This window comes from Triticum aestivum, chromosome 3B, assembly GCF_018294505.1.
Source record: "Triticum aestivum cultivar Chinese Spring chromosome 3B, IWGSC CS RefSeq v2.1, whole genome shotgun sequence".
Taxonomy (NCBI): domain Eukaryota; kingdom Viridiplantae; phylum Streptophyta; class Magnoliopsida; order Poales; family Poaceae; genus Triticum; species Triticum aestivum.
In genome coordinates, this window is record NC_057801.1 from 296,067,129 (window position 1) to 296,085,360 (window position 18,232).

At 45.0% G+C, this 18,232-nt stretch overlaps 2 protein-coding genes across 5 annotated transcripts; one reads left to right on the forward strand and one right to left on the reverse strand.

The window, feature by feature from the left end:
- Positions 1-3,452: 3,452 nt before the first annotated feature.
- On the reverse strand, positions 3,453-8,199 carry LOC123069772 (uncharacterized). Of its 4 annotated transcripts, XM_044492714.1 has the most exons (3): positions 5,942-8,199; positions 4,824-4,936; positions 3,453-4,737 (listed from the first exon to the last, which is right to left on the reverse strand). In XM_044492714.1, the coding sequence occupies exon 1, from the start codon at positions 8,158-8,160 to the stop codon at positions 6,622-6,624; it is 1,539 nt and encodes a 512-aa protein (XP_044348649.1). In that variant the 5' UTR covers positions 8,161-8,199; the 3' UTR covers positions 3,453-4,737; positions 4,824-4,936; positions 5,942-6,621. The 4 variants fall into 4 exon arrangements, with proteins under 4 accessions (XP_044348649.1, XP_044348648.1, XP_044348647.1 ...); XM_044492713.1 differs by having other exon boundaries at positions 3,453-4,936; XM_044492712.1 differs by having other exon boundaries at positions 3,453-5,449.
- A 5-nt stretch (positions 8,200-8,204) lies between these two features.
- On the forward strand, positions 8,205-17,557 carry LOC123069771 (uncharacterized). The gene is made up of 9 exons (XM_044492710.1): positions 8,205-8,449; positions 10,261-10,434; positions 10,806-11,211; positions 11,353-11,621; positions 12,699-12,767; positions 12,843-12,899; positions 15,862-15,914; positions 15,999-16,074; positions 16,230-17,557. The coding sequence occupies exons 1-9, from the start codon at positions 8,406-8,408 to the stop codon at positions 17,299-17,301; spliced, it is 2,220 nt and encodes a 739-aa protein (XP_044348645.1). The 5' UTR covers positions 8,205-8,405; the 3' UTR covers positions 17,302-17,557.
- Positions 17,558-18,232: the final 675 nt, after the last annotated feature.

An 18,232-nucleotide genomic window follows, 5' to 3' on the forward strand; every position in this document is an offset into this window, starting at 1 on the left:
CTTTAACGAACATAAGGTCTGGCCATGCTGGTTTTATGAAGAGAACCACATCATCATCATACAGGGACAAGCGCTGCATTGGACTACAGCCATTGATGGTACTAAGCACTTGTGCCTCATGCGCCTTGGATATGATTGCCGTGAGCACGTCCATGGCAATAACGAAAAGCAAGGGGGATATCGAGTCCCCTTGCCTCAGCCCTTTAGCATGCATGAACTTGTCACCATCACATCCATTTACTAGGACCGTTGAGCTCGCAGTGGTGAGGAAGACCGCAATCCAAGAAATCCAGTGCTCCGAGAATCCCTTGGCTCTTAACACCTCAAACAGAAACGGCCATGCCAGCGAATCAAAAGCTTTTGTTATGTCAAGCTTGAGCATCACTCCCTTGGCTTTCCTCCTATGCAGCGTGCGCGCCATTTGCCGAACTAGAAGAAAGTTGTCATGCAAGCATCTGCCCTTAATGAATGCAGACTGGTTCGCCTAAACAAGTTCTGCCATGCGCGATCTTAGCCTAGCAGTCAACAGCTTGGAGGCTATTTTAGGCATACTATGCAAAAGGCAAATAGGCTGGAAGTCGAATACCGCGCAAGCTTCCGGTGACTTCGGTATCAGGGTAATCAAAGCTTGGTTCAGCCTTCCAAATCCCCTTCCATTGCCAAGGAACAACTTGTGGATCGCAGCAACTAGATCCACCTTGATGATCTCCCATGCTTTTTGAAAGAAAATGCCAATGAACCCGTCCGGCCCCGGTGCTTTGTCCGAAGGCAAATCCTTGATAACTGCCCAGATTTCATCTTCCGAGAACACACGATCTTGGTCCGAAAGATCAATGGTCGTGACACCAAGCGCCTCCAAATCAAGCGTAAAATCACGTGCTCCATCCTTGCCTAGAAGATCCTTGTAAGCTTTATAGAAGGCTTCCTCCTTGCCTTTCTGATCTGTGATGATGCACCCATCCATGGTCAAGGAAGGGATGTAGTTTTTCATACGCCTCCCATTCGCTACCAGGTGGAACAACTGTGTGTTAGCGTCCCCTTCTTGAAGCCATGTAATTCTTGACCTCTGTCTCGCAATAGTCCTCTCTAGGGATGCCAGCCCTAGAACAAGCTATTTTAGGGTTCGCCTAAGCCATCTCTCCTCCTCAGTCAGGGTACAGTTCTCCTGAGCGCAATCAAACCGCAAGATGACAATATTCGCAATAGCAATTTGCAGTTTTATGTTCCCGATCTCCTCTTGCCCCCATGTAGCTAGCGCTCGGGCTGTGTTACGTAGCATGATGTCTAAGCGCATGAACGGGTCGGTGATATCCGGATCGCAGACCCAGGCCTCCTTGACAACATCCAAGAACCCATCCATTTTGACCCATAACTTTTCAAAGCGGAACCTCCTTCTGGCATGCATGTGCTCCTCCAGTGCAAGATGGAGTGGGCAGTGATCTGAGTACTCGGTAGATAGAGCTTGCAACAAGCACTCCGGGTGATCTAGCTCCCAATCAACGGAAACAAAAGCATGATCAATCTTAGTGAGCGTGGGCGTCTCCCTTTCGTTGCTCCACGTGAATTTGCGTCCATGCAAGAATATCTCCTTGAGCGCGTTATCATCCACAAAGCGTTTGAACTTCCCCATCATTCTCCTATCCAAGTTAGAATTGCTTTTGTCTGCCGCATAAAGGATGAGGTTGAAATCTCCCAAGACTAGCCATGGCCCTGGACATAGTGATCTACGCTCCAGAGCTCATTAAGGAAGTTAATTTTCCGCTCATCTTCCTGATGCCCATATACTACCGTGAGCCACCATGGCTCTCCCTCCTTTGGCGAGACGTACGCCGAAATGCTATGGGAGTCATTGACATAGTTTGACAAGAGGACCCGTGTGGTATCCCATGCCACAAAGATGCCGCCTCTAGTGTCCGACGCCGGTAAGTAAGTGAAACCATCATAGTTCGGCCCCATGCATTGCAAGATAACAAAAGTGTCCACCACCTCAAGTTTAGTTTCTAGAATACAAACAATCGCCGCATGAGTAGAATCCACAAAACCCCTAAGCGCCTTCCTTTTGGCCGGATTATTAAGGCCTCTAACATTCCAACACACCAACTCCAACGCGTTGAACGACATCGGAACAAGATGCCTCCAACACCACCGGCACCCATGTGCCTACTGCGCCAAGATCGGCTCAGCCATCCCTGCCTCCTCCGCGAGATTGAGCGGTATCGCCTTCCCAAAGATAGCTGCGATGGCCCTCAACTGCGGCTCCTGGAGCGGTGAGTCAAAGACTGTGCGCAGCTGACCTAGCGCATCCTCCAAGACCGCCAGATCATCACAGTCCAGGCCCAGGGTTCTGAGCAGCACCAATTCAGCTGCTGAGGTCTTCGTCTTCTTAGAGCTATTAGCATAAACGGACCGAGTTGTGCGGCGTGGGGTGAACGGGTCTTGGCCAGTTTTGACCCCTCGCAAACCTTCGAACTCCTTGAGAAGTGGCGGGGCGAGCTTTTTAAGCAACCCAGCGCAAAACGTCTTGATGTTCCCAAGCGCAGCTATTTCTTTCGCAGACAAGCTCTTCTCGCAACGCTGCGTGGTGTTAGCACCAGTAACAGAAGCATTACCGCCATGCAACGACACTTGCATGCAAGCATTGGACGTGGTCATGTCGATCTCCTCAAATCTCGCATCAAACTCCTGTGGACCGGGCCCCGGATCGACCCAATCCCCTGATGGGCGCACTGTCTCCTCTGTTGTCGCTAGCTGCAGCGAGTCCAGAATCGGCGCCTTCCCCACCGCGGTTTTGTCTGGCAGCGGCGCCAGAGAAGCCACGCCCTGATCACAGGCCTGGGATTGGGCGTTGGCGGACCCCACCAAAATCGCAGCGGCCTGCATGGCGGGATTTGTGTCCCCCAAAACCTCCTCCCGGCGCTCCTGTTCCTGCACGCAAACATCCACCCGTGGTGCGGCCACCTCCTCAACCACAGCCTGTGATTTGTTGTTGTCCGTCCCCACCGGATCTGCATCGGACGAGATGACATACATTGAATCCCGCCGCCTCCTGGCGCGTCTCGACCTGCGCCTGGCCAACCGCCGTGTGATCCACCAAAGCCGCCGCTTCTTTTACCTTATTAGTAAGCTTGCACGTGCAACGCACGATCACATTGTAAAAAATTGTTTTTCTCGTTCATCTAGTCATGACATATGAGGCAATAAAAACATCACATACATATAAATTGCTTTCTCATTCATCTAGTTATACTTATGAGGTAACAATTATAACAGAAGAACTTTCCCCTGCCTCTTCAAGAGACCACAACCACCAGATCATGCTCATACAGGGGAAATTGTCAAAACTCACAATTTGATCATCATAATCAGTATAACAGCAATGTGGCACAACAAAAAGATATTGCATATAACCCGCAAGTCATGTATAGAGAAGGCTTTAAGCACCGGCCCAAGCATAACAACCAACAATCAATTTAAACTTCAGTTGAGTTACATCCTTATCAATATTCCCATTGTTTTTATGTATTCAGATATGCAGCAACGTCAGGGAGCTTTCGAATCAGCGCCATGCTCTAGTATAGAAACAAAGAAATTGAGCAACCTAGCAGGAACAAAAACCGACCAGATAAAAGAAAAGGCAAGCTTCACACCATAAGAACTGAGCATGTCTAGTGAAACCTGCATTACAAAGCGTAAAACAACAAGTTTGGGATTAAACAAAGGGAGATAAAAGGAGAGTCAACAAGGCATGGATGAACCAATGAAAGAAATACAAGTGTTTCGGCACATCAACAAGTTCAGCCTACAAATTGACAAATCACTTAACTATCACTGAAACAAAGAATCTGGATTAAAAAAGAATGTTTGTGAGGAACAAAATGGGCAGTAAGACATGTGGGGGCTATGAGCAATCAAGTAAATCATGACCATAGCTGACAAATTAGGGGAATAACTTTGCATTCATTGATTTCTGCATCTGGACACAACAAAGTGAGTTTAGGGGGGGGGGAAGACCTTGTGTTCTTTTACATTTATGAATTTTCACGGCTTGGCAAATATCGCAGAGTTATCTGGTCCCCGTTACTGAACATCATAAGTCAAAATCAAGCGAACCTTTTCCTCCTTGTCGTTGTTACGAGAGTAAGCGTAGACCATGCACATGAGGAGGAGGAAACCATACTGCCTCAGCCTAGGTAGAACTGCCCTTGGTTCCACTTCATGTTGAGACAAGCAATTCATTTTTCGCAGCTTAACCGCTTGGAACAAGTAAAATATTCAGATATAAATATGAGGGATTCTTCATCCACAATGTGTATGCACTTTAATGTAATTCCTAAATATGTATTATATTTCTGTTTTTACGTCAGGTTTATTTGGAGCAGCTCCAAATTTTGAGAACTAAGATACCACATGACCATAACATAGGTTACATGATTAGTGTGACATACATAAAAACAAAAAGAATGTAAGTATGAACATGAAGGAGGACGGATGGAACGATATGCCTCGTCGTGGACCCTGATGATTGACAGCAACGTTCATTCGAGTCCCGCCGCCATCCACGCTAGGTGGCCAGAAACGTGCCTTCGCGAGCCCGGCCTGTGGGTGTCACGGCATTGTCCAGCCACGAGGTTAACGAAAATTAGTTGAAAACATGTATGTTGAGAAAAAATCAATTGATTTCACTCTTTGCAAACCTGTAGATGATCCCACCCCCGTACTGTACCTCTTCTTCTGAATCTGTCAAAAAAAATTATAATTACTCTCACATGTTGTAGCTCTGCTGGGTACGACAAACCTGTAGATGATCCCGCCTCGTACTGTACCTCTTCTTCTGAATCTGTCAAAAAAATTGCATTACTCTCACACGTTGTAGCTCTGCTGGGTATGACAAACCTATAGATGACCCCACTCCCGTATTGTAGCTTTTCTTATGAATCTGTAAAAAAATGACATTATTCTCACATGTTGTAGCTCTGCTGTGGTATGATATGCTTCAGAGTACAAACATGACCCATTTCTTAACAACAGTGCATCGCCATCAATAGTTTCTTATGATAACCTCATTCTAGATTGGAGCACAAGAGCAACAAGCAGCTGCTTGGCTTGTACAGCACTGCACTATAAACTATGTCACCTCATTCTTGATTCGCGCAGAATGAGTCAATGAGACAATAAAGATGGTTTAAGATGCAAGGTTAATGACTTCCACAAAAAGAGTTCTTTTGGGATTGTAAGATGCATCAGCTCAAAGTAGGAACTATCATCCCCACAGTTTCCAGTAAAAAGAAAATGATAGGAGAACCAGGAATTCACATTTGCTTCACCATGAAACCTTGATCATGCTGCAATTGTTTCGACAACTGCACGTAATTTGGCAATTGAATAGCAAAATGGCTTCAAACTCAACATAAGCTATGCAGGTAAAGGGCACTGGAATCTGCAATTGCAACTGAAAATAATTTCAGTTAAATAAGAAGCAAAGATCAACCAATATTGACTCAACCTGAACCTAAAATAAAGAAGCAAGCGACTGATACCTAATGAAATATGTACATCAAACCACAATATTCTTGAAATATGTCACATGTACAGAACAGTGGAGCTTCTCCATGGCTCAGGTGTTCAGCCATCTCAGACTCCCTCATCCTCATGGCTAGGCTAGCATAATTGGACCTTAACTCAGTGCTAAACTGAAGTCATTTTTCTTATTCTTTGAGAAAGGAAGTAATTTTCTCCATCCACTTAGTTTCAAAGATCAATCCATCTACAAGAATCAACTATTTGCACGTGTCAATCTATTAAAGGCAGAAACAAGTCGCCAAGCACAATCTTTGACAGATCTACATACACATTATATGTTCATATTATCAAATTAGAGAAAGATAAAATTGGCCGTTCCCGAGCTTATACACAACCGAGTTTAGATCAAAGAAGTGTATACCTTTTAAATCGAGGATTCAGAGAGGTAATTCTCTGCAAAGCCATCCTAAGCATGACAAGGAGAACATGCACCGGGGCGCGGAACGGAGGCACCAGCGCGCGGCGTGGCAGGGCCAAGAAGCATGACAGGGCGGCGGCAGTTGCCCCCCCTTGCATCCATCAGAAGAGGAGCGGTGGCGACGGCACCGGCCCGCGCTCGCATCTATCAAAGGACGGGAGCGCAGGGGCGCCGCGAGGGGAGGAGGGCACGGGAGCGGCGGCAGGACACGAGGCCGGGGGCACGGCGGCGGCGCGGTGGCTCCTGCTCCCTGGGGGTGCGGCGGTGGGAGCGAGGGTGTGGGAATGGTGCGTTCACCGTGGAGGGTGCGTGATCACAGGGATGTGTTCCGTGATTATATGAGGGCGGGCAGTTTCTTTTTTTCCGCGTGATGGAAGGAGCGCTGTGGACGCGGTGATTTTCAGCTTGGTGGAGTAGGGTCAGCCTAGGTAAATTGCTAAGCGTACACCAGATCGCGATTAGATTAATAACAACTGTTAAATTGAGTCATCTGGGCTTAATCCTGTGGTGGTAATGTGTCCACAAACGTTTGGTTGGGTGCGTGTAGAAAAGATAATGTTTGATTGTTTATTAGTAGTAGAGATTTGTTCCCTCGGGATCAGTAGTAGGCCCCAAATCAGTCATCAGCTGCATGCCTCCATTATTGGCCACGCGATCCCCGGTCTCTCCTTGGTCAAAGGCTGTTTCAACGAGCCAATCGGGCGTCGCTGCTCCAAAACTGCCATTGCAGCCTCTGGCGTAGGTCTGGCCCCACGGCTTGAACCCGGATCTTCTATGGCCAGCCTCGTTGCATGTGGCGCGCGAACAACTGCAACCTCCCTCTGCGCTGCTGCTGGTGGTACGTGCCCAGCCGTACCCTCGACCTGCCGCCTCGCTCCCGTCGTCAGAGCCGCGGTGGTGATCACCGGCGCGCGCGCCGTCGCCTCCGTGCCACGAGCCATAGGCGGGATCCTCCATTCCGACGGCCCAATGCGTCCCGTCAGCGAGTGCAGATAGGAACCACCGTGCACTTCGCTTGCCGGCGCCCCGCCGCGGTGATCACGAACTCCCCTTGTCCATGGCAACACACGCCACTCGCCCCGACCGGAGAAGTCCTCAGAATCGTCCGACATCCTGCTTTGGCCGCTCCCATCTGAACTAGGCGGCCGCAACCAGCGCTCCAGGCCCTCATGATCTCGCACCCGCCCAATGTGAATGAATGTCTTGTACTCCAGCAAGGCACACGACTTAGCCCGCCGCGCCGCCGGACCTTCAAACACCTCCGGCTCTGGCACCCAGATACGCTTGGCCACCGGGACCTCGTCCGGGTCAATGCACCATGCCCGAAGCTTGAAGAGGGACAAGTCCTCTCTATTCTCTGTCTCCGGCGCCAAGCTCTCCACCAGACACGACGAGCCAAGAATCTCCGCCGCCGTCTCGGTCGTCCACGCGTGAGATGGGATTCCCTCAATCATAATGTCCACTTGAGTGCGCATTACTCTCGTAACAACAAGAGCTTGCTTGAGCCACGGTTTGACGAACAACTTGAAGAACCCGTGCTCGACGGTGCCCGTCGCCAAAGCTCTGTTGCGCAACTCCGGCGCCGCAAAAACAACCAAGAAATCCTCCGGGTGGTACTTGTGGACGGAGAAACGATGGCGGGGTATGTGCAGCTCCTCCGACAAGGCTTCTGCTGCCTTCTGGCATGACACCGCTGGCCGTGTGCCTCCCACATAGGCCACCACCGCCAGCCTCAGGCGTTGCTCGAGATCCTCTATCTCCGGCGTCCGGCGGAGCACGCAAATACACCCGGTAGCGGCAGCGACAGTCGATGCCTGCCCAGACCCCACAGGTGCGGTGTCAACCGGGACTGACGAGGGCCTCTCCAAGGGAGCGGCCTGTCTAGTCACCGGTGACAGCCAGTTCGCAGGTCCGGCCTGCATCGACAATTGCAACACTCGCGCTACCTTGACCACCGCATCACGCCGGAGATCCTCCTGTGACCTGGGGCTCCTAGGCCGCTTGCAATCCGTGGAGATGTGACCCTCCAGACCACACCGGATGCAGAGCGGAGGGAACCAACAATCCTCCCGTCGATGACCCTCGCGAAAGCAGTTGAAGCAGAGCCCGAATAAGTCGACGAAAGCATGAAACCCACCCTTCTGGCGCTCGCGCTCGCGCATATGTGGACCAGATAATTCCCCAAATAGGACCACGAAAATAATGCGTTTGTGTGTGTTTTTTTCTCTTTTTGAGAATTACTAAAATAGATGCCCTACTGTCCGACCGGTCCCACCCGACCCTTGTTTTGGTTCTTCTCTCAGCGCCTTTCCCCTTCTCTCCTCTCCTCTCCCCGGACTCCGTCCTTGCATCGCACCTCCCCGTGGTCTCCAGCATAAGCTGGCGCCCTAATCCGCGCTCACCGATAATGCTGCAGGAGTTCGTCGACAACGTCATCGCCGTCATCAAAGAGTGAGCAGCCCCCCCCCCCCCCCCCCCCCCCGCGTTGTCTCTGTCTTGCGCTTAGTTTGCGTCGCTTCGAAGGAATGGCTGGCTAGGGTTGGCGAAACCAGCGAATTAATCCGGGTAATTTAGGGATTTTGAATTGGTTTAAATTATCTGGTGGAGATTCTGCAGTTTTTAGCCTTGTCACAGCTTACCACTAGAAAAGAGATATGTCTTGGGAAGAGATCTAGCGAGAAGAGGGAGCTTGTGCCTCGGACTTCGGGGCTCCATCACCCTCGGACTTTGGACCTTGTTCCGCACTAGTTAGGTCTTTGGTTGTTTTCTCGGCTTTCGGTGTTGGATTTATGTCTTCGTGTTGGTGTCGAGGTAATGGTGCCCTTCTTCATGCTCTTTGTGGTGGTGGTATTGCGGGCAGCCAGCAGCGTCGATGGCCCCCGGCTAGGGAAGTCTTGTTGGTGGCCGGCCCTTGGTGATTGCGGTGATGTGCCCCCGGCCGTTTTTACAAAAGCGACGAGGATGTGGCCTTATTTTCTCCCCTAGGGGGTCTCCCTGATGCGACATATTGCTCTTTGGTGGTTCGTGCATTCCCTCGGTCGCTGCGGCGTTCTCTCCACTGTCGCTGCGAAGCTGGCAGAACTTTTTTTAGGAGATGGTTCGTCTCTTGCTGGAGATTAAGTTTGTTTGGCTATCTGAGGACCTGGTTGTAATTTCCTTGTTTTCTAGGATGCCTTGTAATTTTCTAAATCTTTTAATATAAATCCATAGCCTTGTTCACAAAAAAAGTCACAGCTAGAAATACCATAAAAAGCATGGATACGGTTGGATTATAGTGGACAAACTTTGATTGTCTTAGTAAGGACAGTGGATTTCTGGCCCCAAGATTGCAATTGATTTTCTATAAGTTCTGTAGTGTATGTAGTTACATGGGTTATCACATGGAAACTATGTTTTGTGGATTTATGACCCAAAGTACTTCATACAAGTATCTTTTACATTTCTTACTGACGTGATTAGTAAAAGAAATGTTCAATCTGTGTGTATTTGTAACAGTTCTGACGATTGAAATGACAAGTAGAAAGCGGCCGATACCGCTTATTTGCAACTGAATGTGGCTGTGGGTATGGTCTAATAAATCATTTGTTTAGATGCATGACGCCAATAGTGCTTGAAATCTTGTTTTAAAAGTAATCGTTACTAATGCTTGAATTACTCACCTGTTAATGAAAGAGGAGATGGTATAGCTGAAAATATGTTACTGATTTGTTGTAAGCACTAAATAAATGTATTATGTAGAGCACACAATTCATAGTTAATTTCAATCTCCATGATGATGCCCATTTGATAATTATAGGCGAAAAATGTTGGTGTTCTGTTCTATTCTGTCTTTTTGAAACAGTTGTGAAGTGTGAAATGTATATACAATATACCGACGAACTTGGTTCTGACAGTTAAAATTAACAATGCTAACTCAGCTAAATACTTGCTCTACCTTCTAAATGACAATGCATTGTTAATTCAAAACTTATTATTGCAAAAGTGTAAGATGTTTCCTGGCTTTTCTTATATCAATCTCTGTAAGGTGATTCCAGGATCATAGACTAAGCTGATTGCTAGTGATTTCTGCACAAATTTCTTTAGCCCCTTGCTTCTTCTGAGATATCCTAACCCTGGCAGCGTAAAGCTTAATTGTTGTTAGTTTCAGTTTTCATTTCCTTCATACAAGATCGGGAACATCTAGGTTTCAGTTGAGTTGCTCTTATTTTGAGCTTTTGTACTTATAGTTTAGAGTATTTAACTCCTTGTACTTGTTTGGGCAGGTCTGTGAAGACATTCACATATGAGACATTGAACAACATTGCGAGATTGATAAATGGAATATCAGCACTCTTGTTGACACTGTTACCTGGAAAAGCCAACATTTTGGAAGGGGTCAGTGGCTGGGAACTTAGGCCAGCATTTCGCGGGCCACGTCTTCCTCGTTGGATGGAAAGGTGAACACAGTTTCAATTTTTGGCACTTCTCTTTGGTTGCTGGATAGTTTTGATTTTTTTTTCCATAATATGCGAGTACTATGTGGGCTAGGTTCTTTTCGCTTGCATCATTGCATGAGTACTTCTTTCTCTAGCCTGATAACTCATGTTATCAGTATTCATTGCCATGTTGCCTGTTATTAGTATATACTCCCTCTGTAAACTAATATAAGAGCGTTTAGATCACTAAAGAAAGAGGGAGTATAGATTAAGAAAGAGGGAGTATAGATTAAGTATGGCTTCTTCTTTTGCTTGATAAGTTGATAATACCATTGAACTATTTCTGAATTCTGCAACCTCACTCGTTTGTTTTGAACTTCTGATAAAAAAAGTGGGGTCTCTTCATTTAACGAGTTCATTCACGAACTTTCTGCCGATTCGGAGTCTGAATCAATTGCTGGCTCTGTCCCTGGGGATGATGACAATGAAGAGTTTGTCTGCCCTCCTTCTCCGTTGTCCCAAAGTTCACGATTGTCACACACAAGCAGCTTTGGTAGACATGACCGTCGATTGAGAAGGCCTATCAAATATGCAGTTTCCTGGATTATTTGGCCTGTGAAAATTTTCCTTTCTTTGCTGCTCGTCTTGTTCAATGCTGTCAAATATCGGATATCAAGGGCATCTGCTAAAACCCCAGAAAGTCCTTATTTATCGAGGAGCATATCTGTGAAAAACCCAATTCACATGAAGGATCAAGTCCTACAACGAACGACTGATAGAAGGCGCGGAGTTGTCGAGGTAGTATATTTGAACAAATTGGAATCAGTTTAGTAATTTATTTATTTACTTACACCATACCAGGCCAGGAATCTGGAACCTCAAGATTGTTTAAAAGTATGTATATCCATTTGGTATTCACTCCTTTTTTTCTTCTCTTAGGATATTCATTTGGCAGTTGAGATATTCATTGAATCAGTTTTTGACGTTGTTCATAAAGGAGCACATTATGTTCTTTCTCCTTTTGAGGTGTGGCAGAAGTTATTTTGGTGGATTCATGGAAACAGGGTTGGTAACAGTAGTCCTGCTGTTGATGTGCCAACAGCTAACATTGGCAGTGATAATCCAGTTCCAACTGAAAGGAAGACCGTATATCGTCATGCATTGAACACAGATTCCCGGACATGTGAAGATGTTATAACTGAACTTGGGTAGGTACCTCTGACCCTTCCATGTTTGTTAACATGCTAAAACATCTGGTACTTAGTTGCAAGTTCAAGATTATAAAAATTGTTTGTAGATATGGATAAGTTGTTTTTGCGAATGATGATTTAAGCATTTTTAAGGTGTGCAAGTTACCGTTAGTGTATTACACATGAGATGTTTGCTGGCTCTGTCCTCTTGAGGGCCAAATGATGTTGAAGTATAGATGCAACAATGTTCTGCTTGCATTTCCATTTTCCCAGCATATATCATATTAGTGCTAAAAAAATCAGTGTTGTCTAATAGCCTTTTCCTGTAGTATGATTAGCTTAAATTAATTAAGTGAGTGGCTTGTTAAAAGCTTCACCTAGAATGATTTTGTTTATTAATCCTTTAACTGTTTGGTTCCCAGCCGAAGCTTGCAATGCCTAAAGGTCAGGTGTGCCACAATGGTTTAGGTGGGTGTCTGGTTGGTCGTCACATGTGTGGCTTGGCCAGACTTTACTATTCATATGACCCGCATGTCATAGACTCGGATTTTGACCATACGTGTGGTGCTGAGTTTGTAGCCACACTTTCCCTATGCTTAGTTGTGGCGAAGTTAGACCATATGTCTGAACTGTTTAGGCCTTGTACAATGGAAGGTGCCTAGGGAAGGTGCTTAGAGAAATAAACCAGTTTTCCTTGAAGCATCGGTGCTTATTTGTAGAGGGTAGACGCTTAATTAAGCACCTCTCGTGTAGAGGTAAGGACTGGTGCTTTAGAAAAACTCGGTTTATTTTACTAAGCATCTTGCTAAGCACCTTACATTGTACTAAGCCTTACAAGTGTGGTGCTTTGTAGCCACAATTGTTTATAAGGCGGTAAGGCGAGCATCAACCGCCCTGACGCCTAAGCGCTTAAAACGGGCATAATTGCAAGGTGCTGCCAGGTGCCGCTTAAGCGTCCAAGGTGGGACGCGTTATGAACAATGCTGTTTACGAATCCACATAGTAGCACAACCTTTTCAATAATTGATTTGACTCTTTGTATTGATGACATTACTTTGTCCATAAATGATGGGACCATTATGCCGTTATTTCCAGGTATCCTTTTGAGGCTATAAAGGTGGTTACTTCAGATGGATATGTTCTGCTGCTGGAGAGAATCCCCAGGTGAAAAAATAGCTATTTCTTGCCCTTATCTTTTCCCAATATTATGGAACGGGACTTGACACATGGCATGTTTAGGCGTGATTCACGGAAGGTTGTGTTGTTGCAACATGGAGTACTGGACTCATCTATGGGGTGAGTCTATGAAATTATAATTGGAAATTTGACAACATAATTGAAGATTTTTCGATGTTTGGCTGTTCAACAGTGATTATTGGTTGCTATGCTAATTGATCACTTGATCCTATATTGTGGTTCATTCCTTCTGTATTGCCATTTCTTTCTTTTGATAACATAATGTGATAATTGGAACGATCTACTACTGTCATAATCCTAAATTCCTAATTACTGAGAAGTAGATAAAAGTGAATGATTCTTCTCTGCTTTGTTGAGAGGGGTCAGCCCCTTAATATAGTAGACAAGACTTGACCAACAAGCCGGTTAATATGGTCAAACTCGAATACGATCTCTAAACTAACTGGATTCTTTCCTAACAAAGTTGCTTAATCAACTAGGACTCTAATTAAGGGATAAGACTCCATGTTTGATGGGCTGTCTCACATAAAATCTCTCCATCGAAAAACAGCCTGTCTGCAAGCTGTAGGTTGTCAATTTCCTCCTAAGGGACCTTGGGTGCTACCAGTTGTGGAGCTATCTTGGTCGTTGTTAAGTTACTGTATATCATTGTATCTCTAGTTACAGTACTCTTCCCTCGATAGTACTCCCTCTGTAAAGAAATATAAGAGCGTTTAGATCACTAAAATAGTGATCTAAACGCTGTTATATTTCTTTACGGAGGGAGTATTGTTTATATAGGTGACTAACTAGCAAAAATGCCCGTGCGTTGCAACGGGAGAAAAAGGATCACACGCCCCTTAACCCAATATGCATGGCGATGGAAATGTATGTTGCGGAATAACATGAAGCAGAATTGTGATTTCAGCCAACCAATCTTTGCAAATGGCTAAGAAATTTAGGCATTGTACAATTTGCGAGTTAGGTTAAAGACAATCATCTCCAACAGAAATGAAAACAATAAACTCATGCATAAGAAAAGACATACAAAGCATAAGAAAATTCGAAATACTGAAACATATTTCTTCTGCCAATGCAAGATGTTATTCCTCACATTCATTTCATTATCAGAAGAATAAAAATTTAGGATTTAATACAGCTTTTTAATAGGAATAATGTGTACTATTATTAAGCACGGGCTAGGTTGTCACCGAGAAAGCATATTCAGTACTATAATCAAGCATAGGCTAGGTTGTCACCGAGAAAGCATATTACTATAATCAAGCATAGGCTAGGTTGTCACCGAGAAAGCATATTCAGTACTATAATCAAGCATAGGCTAGGTTGACTGCCCATCGTTTGGTTTATAATGTGAGTATATCTCAACAAACAAACCAAATATAAGTGCAGTAAATATAGATTATCAACCATAACAGAAAGTTATAATTTTAGTATACAATGAGGGTAATTTTTTTATAATTTAGTATTCAATGCAGATTAAGCACCATACTGACAATAAAAATGTCGTATACACAACACTTCTATTGAGTTACTGACATCATACAGTAAAAAGATTGCGATCCAAATTGCTTGCCTGCACAAGAGCTTCTTATACTGTATGCAACTCTTGTTCATTAAAAAAGAAACAAATTATATTTTGCATCAAACATATAACATTGGTGGATGTATATTTCCCGTCCAACTTCAGTACTACTACGTTGTACATCGGATGTTGATGCATAATGAGAAAGCATATCACATCAGCAGATTAACCATCCTAATGAGTTACTCACATATGACAATAAAAATATTATACATGAAATATTTTTATTGAAGTAATTTTACACGGACGCAATTGTTCCTCCATACCTTCAGTGACGCTAGGCATGGCATCTTCTTCCTTGTTCACAAACTTTACTGAGATTAGACTCTATGACCAGGATTTCTGAATGTGTTTTACGTTGAGTGTCCGAAAGACAATTTGTTTTGTCGTAGCCCATGTATGCTCCTGCTATATATAGGTTGTACTATGTTGTAGTAGTCATAGGTGTTTCCCTGTTGCTTCGCTTTCCGGCTGTACGCGTCACGTTTTATTTTGCTGGGTATGAGCAGCGCATGCAGCAGCAAACCTGCATGCAATGGCATCATGCAACGTGAATCAAGGTTCTCCCCTCCTTAAATTATGTTCGATCCGCTCTAAAGTAACCAAAGTCCTGACTCGACTTCAACCGCAGCACCCCAAACCTTCACACGGGAAGGACAGGAGCAGCGCTAATTATTTTGGTTGTTGACACCCAGCGGCATTACCGTCGTCATGCTGATGCCTAGAGCTCCTTATCCATGTCCAGTCTCACAAGCATCTCTGTTGTCACCGTTGACATCACCGGCGGGACGGCGCCGTGCTGGACGACACCTCGGACTCATATTGGCCCTTATCTGCTCCATGTGTATCTCCATATCTCAACGGTTTAATTACCCTCTATTTTCCTTTCTCCGAGACGGCTTCTTAACACCTGGGAAAGTCAAAGAAGTATATATTGGATCGGTTAGATTTAAGGAGTCGATGTGGGACTATTGAAGATGCAATTGACCTACTGTTTAACGCACAAACATGTTCTAGCTCGTTGGTATTGTGACCTGTGTAGAACAGGAGGTCGCGAGTTCGATACTCCAGCCAGCGCGCAAATGTTTGCGCCTCGGCCTGATTTTTGGGCCACCGGCCATCAGCACACACGGAGGGGTGATTATTTGGGCTTTTGGGCCACCAGCTGTCAGCACACGGAGGCTTCGTGAGACGCATGGACGGGGAAAAGCTGACGTACGAAGAAATTGAGACGGACGGACGAAAATTAGAAGGGACGGACGAAATTACGGTGGTAAGAAGCGATAGATACTTTATTAGTAGGTATAGATTTAGTTCCGGTGCTTTTCCCTGGAAAATTAGTAACTTGAGTGTGATAGTACAAATTACTGTTTATAGTTGGTAATTCTAGTGCTGAATGGCTGCCGAGAGATAATGCATAATTTTTTGGGGATAATGGTAGTGTGTCGATATAAATCTGTCCTCTTGTTTCCCCTGCAGTTGGGTATCGAATGGTGTTGTTGGCTCACCTGCATTTGCAGCTTATGATCAAGGTCAGTAATCAAAGTTGGATTTAATGTATTCCACTGCTGGGCTGCAAATGCTGAAGTTCTTTTCTCGTTTTTGTTTCTGTGTAGGTTATGATGTTTTTCTTGGAAATCTCCGTGGTTTGGTTTCAAGAGAGCATATGGATAAAAATCTTTCTTCCTCCAAGTAAGTGCTACTCCCTGTTTTTCTGACCGTCTTATATTAATGAACAGAGGTTGTATTAGTTTATTGGTTGAGATAATTTTTTACTCCTGTATATGCCAAATCAATTTGGTCACTGTGCTTGCTCATCTCTGATGCTCCTTCTCAATTCATGTTAGGTACTGGAAATATTCTGTCAATGAGCATGGAACCAAAGATATGCCAGCAATAATCGAGGAAATTCACAAGATTAAAACTTCAGAACTTGGCAGCAGTCAGAATCTTATTGGGGAGGAAATGGAAGATCAAAATGATGACATAAAGAATTCGGAAATACAGACTTCAGAGGAAGACGTGACAAAAAATCAGCCTTATAAGCTCTGTGCTGTCTGCCACAGCCTGGGTGGTGCAGTTATGTTGATGTATGTGGTGATATCAAGGATTGCGCAGAAGCCCCACAGGTTGTCAAGATTGGTCTTGCTATCTCCTGCTGGTTTTCACGAGGATTCAAATGTGGTGTTCAGCTTGGTGGAGAAGATCATCCTGTTTGTTGGTCCAGTACTTGCTCCACTTGTGCCTGGGCTGTACATACCAACTCGATTCTTCAGGATGCTTCTGAACAAATTAGCTAGGGATTTCCACAACTATCCAGCTTTGGGTGGTCTCGTCCAAACCCTTATGGGGTATGTTGTTGGTGGTGACAGTTCAAATTGGGTGGGAGTACTTGGGTTGCCTCACTACAACATGGATGACATGCCCGGTGTATCGTTTCATGTTGTACTCCATCTTGCACAGATAAAGAGGGCGAAGAGGTTCCAAATGTATGACTATGGAAGTGCCGCGGCAAACATGGAAGCGTATGGAACACCAAAACCATTGGACCTGGGAGCTCACTACAGTCTTATTGACATCCCCATGGACCTGGTTGCTGGGCAAAGAGACAAAGTAATCTCACCAACCATGGTGAAGAAGCACTACAAGTTGATGCGGAAGGCTGGTGTTGAAGTCTCCTATAATGAATTCGAGTATGCTCATTTGGATTTCACATTTTCACACAGGGAAGAGCTTTTGTCCTATGTTATGTCCCGCCTGGCCTTAGCAGCTGACGCAGGTAAAGGCCGCATCAAGCAGACCACTGTGCGACTAAGGAAGCCGAAGAGAGTTCAGTCAGAAATCGAGAAGGATCGTGCCATGGAGTATAGAGGCGCAGATGAAGAGATACCTGGTGAACCAAATGGGCATCGCAAGTGATGCAAATTTCTGACTAGCTGTTGTTGTACGTAGTTTTGTGCATAGTTAGTATATATACGACACGCCGCTCTCTGCATACTTCTACACCATGTAGAAGAATATTTGAGGATGGATAGTGCACAGTTTTAAGTAGTGAAGCTCGATGGGGCCTCTTTTTTATATCCTTGTCGGAAACCAGACTGGTACATGTATACATGATGTGTTAATGTTTTCACACAAATGAATATAACTGACACAGGGACAGGACTTTTTTTTTTGGGTGAATTAGGAGCGCTTGATAAGCCGCGGCATATGTCTACATTTCATCAAACACATGCCATGCAGAAAATACAAGTACCTTTTTTCTTTTACTTGGAACTACTCCCTCTGTCCCTAAATATAAGTCTTTGTCCCTAAATATAAGTCTTTGGAGACATTTCACTATGAACCACATATGGTTTTACTATGAACCACATATGGATGTATGTAGATGCATTTTAGAATGTAAATTCATCCATTTTGCTCCGTATGTAGTCCATAGTGGAATCTCTACAAAGACTTATATTTAAATTTAAGAACGGAGGGAGTATAACTTAAATGAGCTGGCGCATTACATTCACGTTGATCAAAATTAACTTTTTAAAACTAACTTTGTAATCTATGAAGCCCAGCCGTAGCTGAAACTTGGGCTCCCGAAACATGCTCCCCAGCTGGCTTCGATCTGCCGAACTTGAGTCAATGGCTGGGACCTCCTTTCCTATCACGCGAGCGCAGAAAAAAGCAGGAAAACCGACGAGTATGACAGGCACTGGATTTTAGCCACTACGCCAGGCACTGGCTGCTGAAAATGAAGGCACAAAACACTATAAGAATACACAGCAAAGTTGAGATTCAGAAAACATTCCTTCAAAGTTGCGAACAGTTTTGAAATGCCGCAATTATTTTTGATATT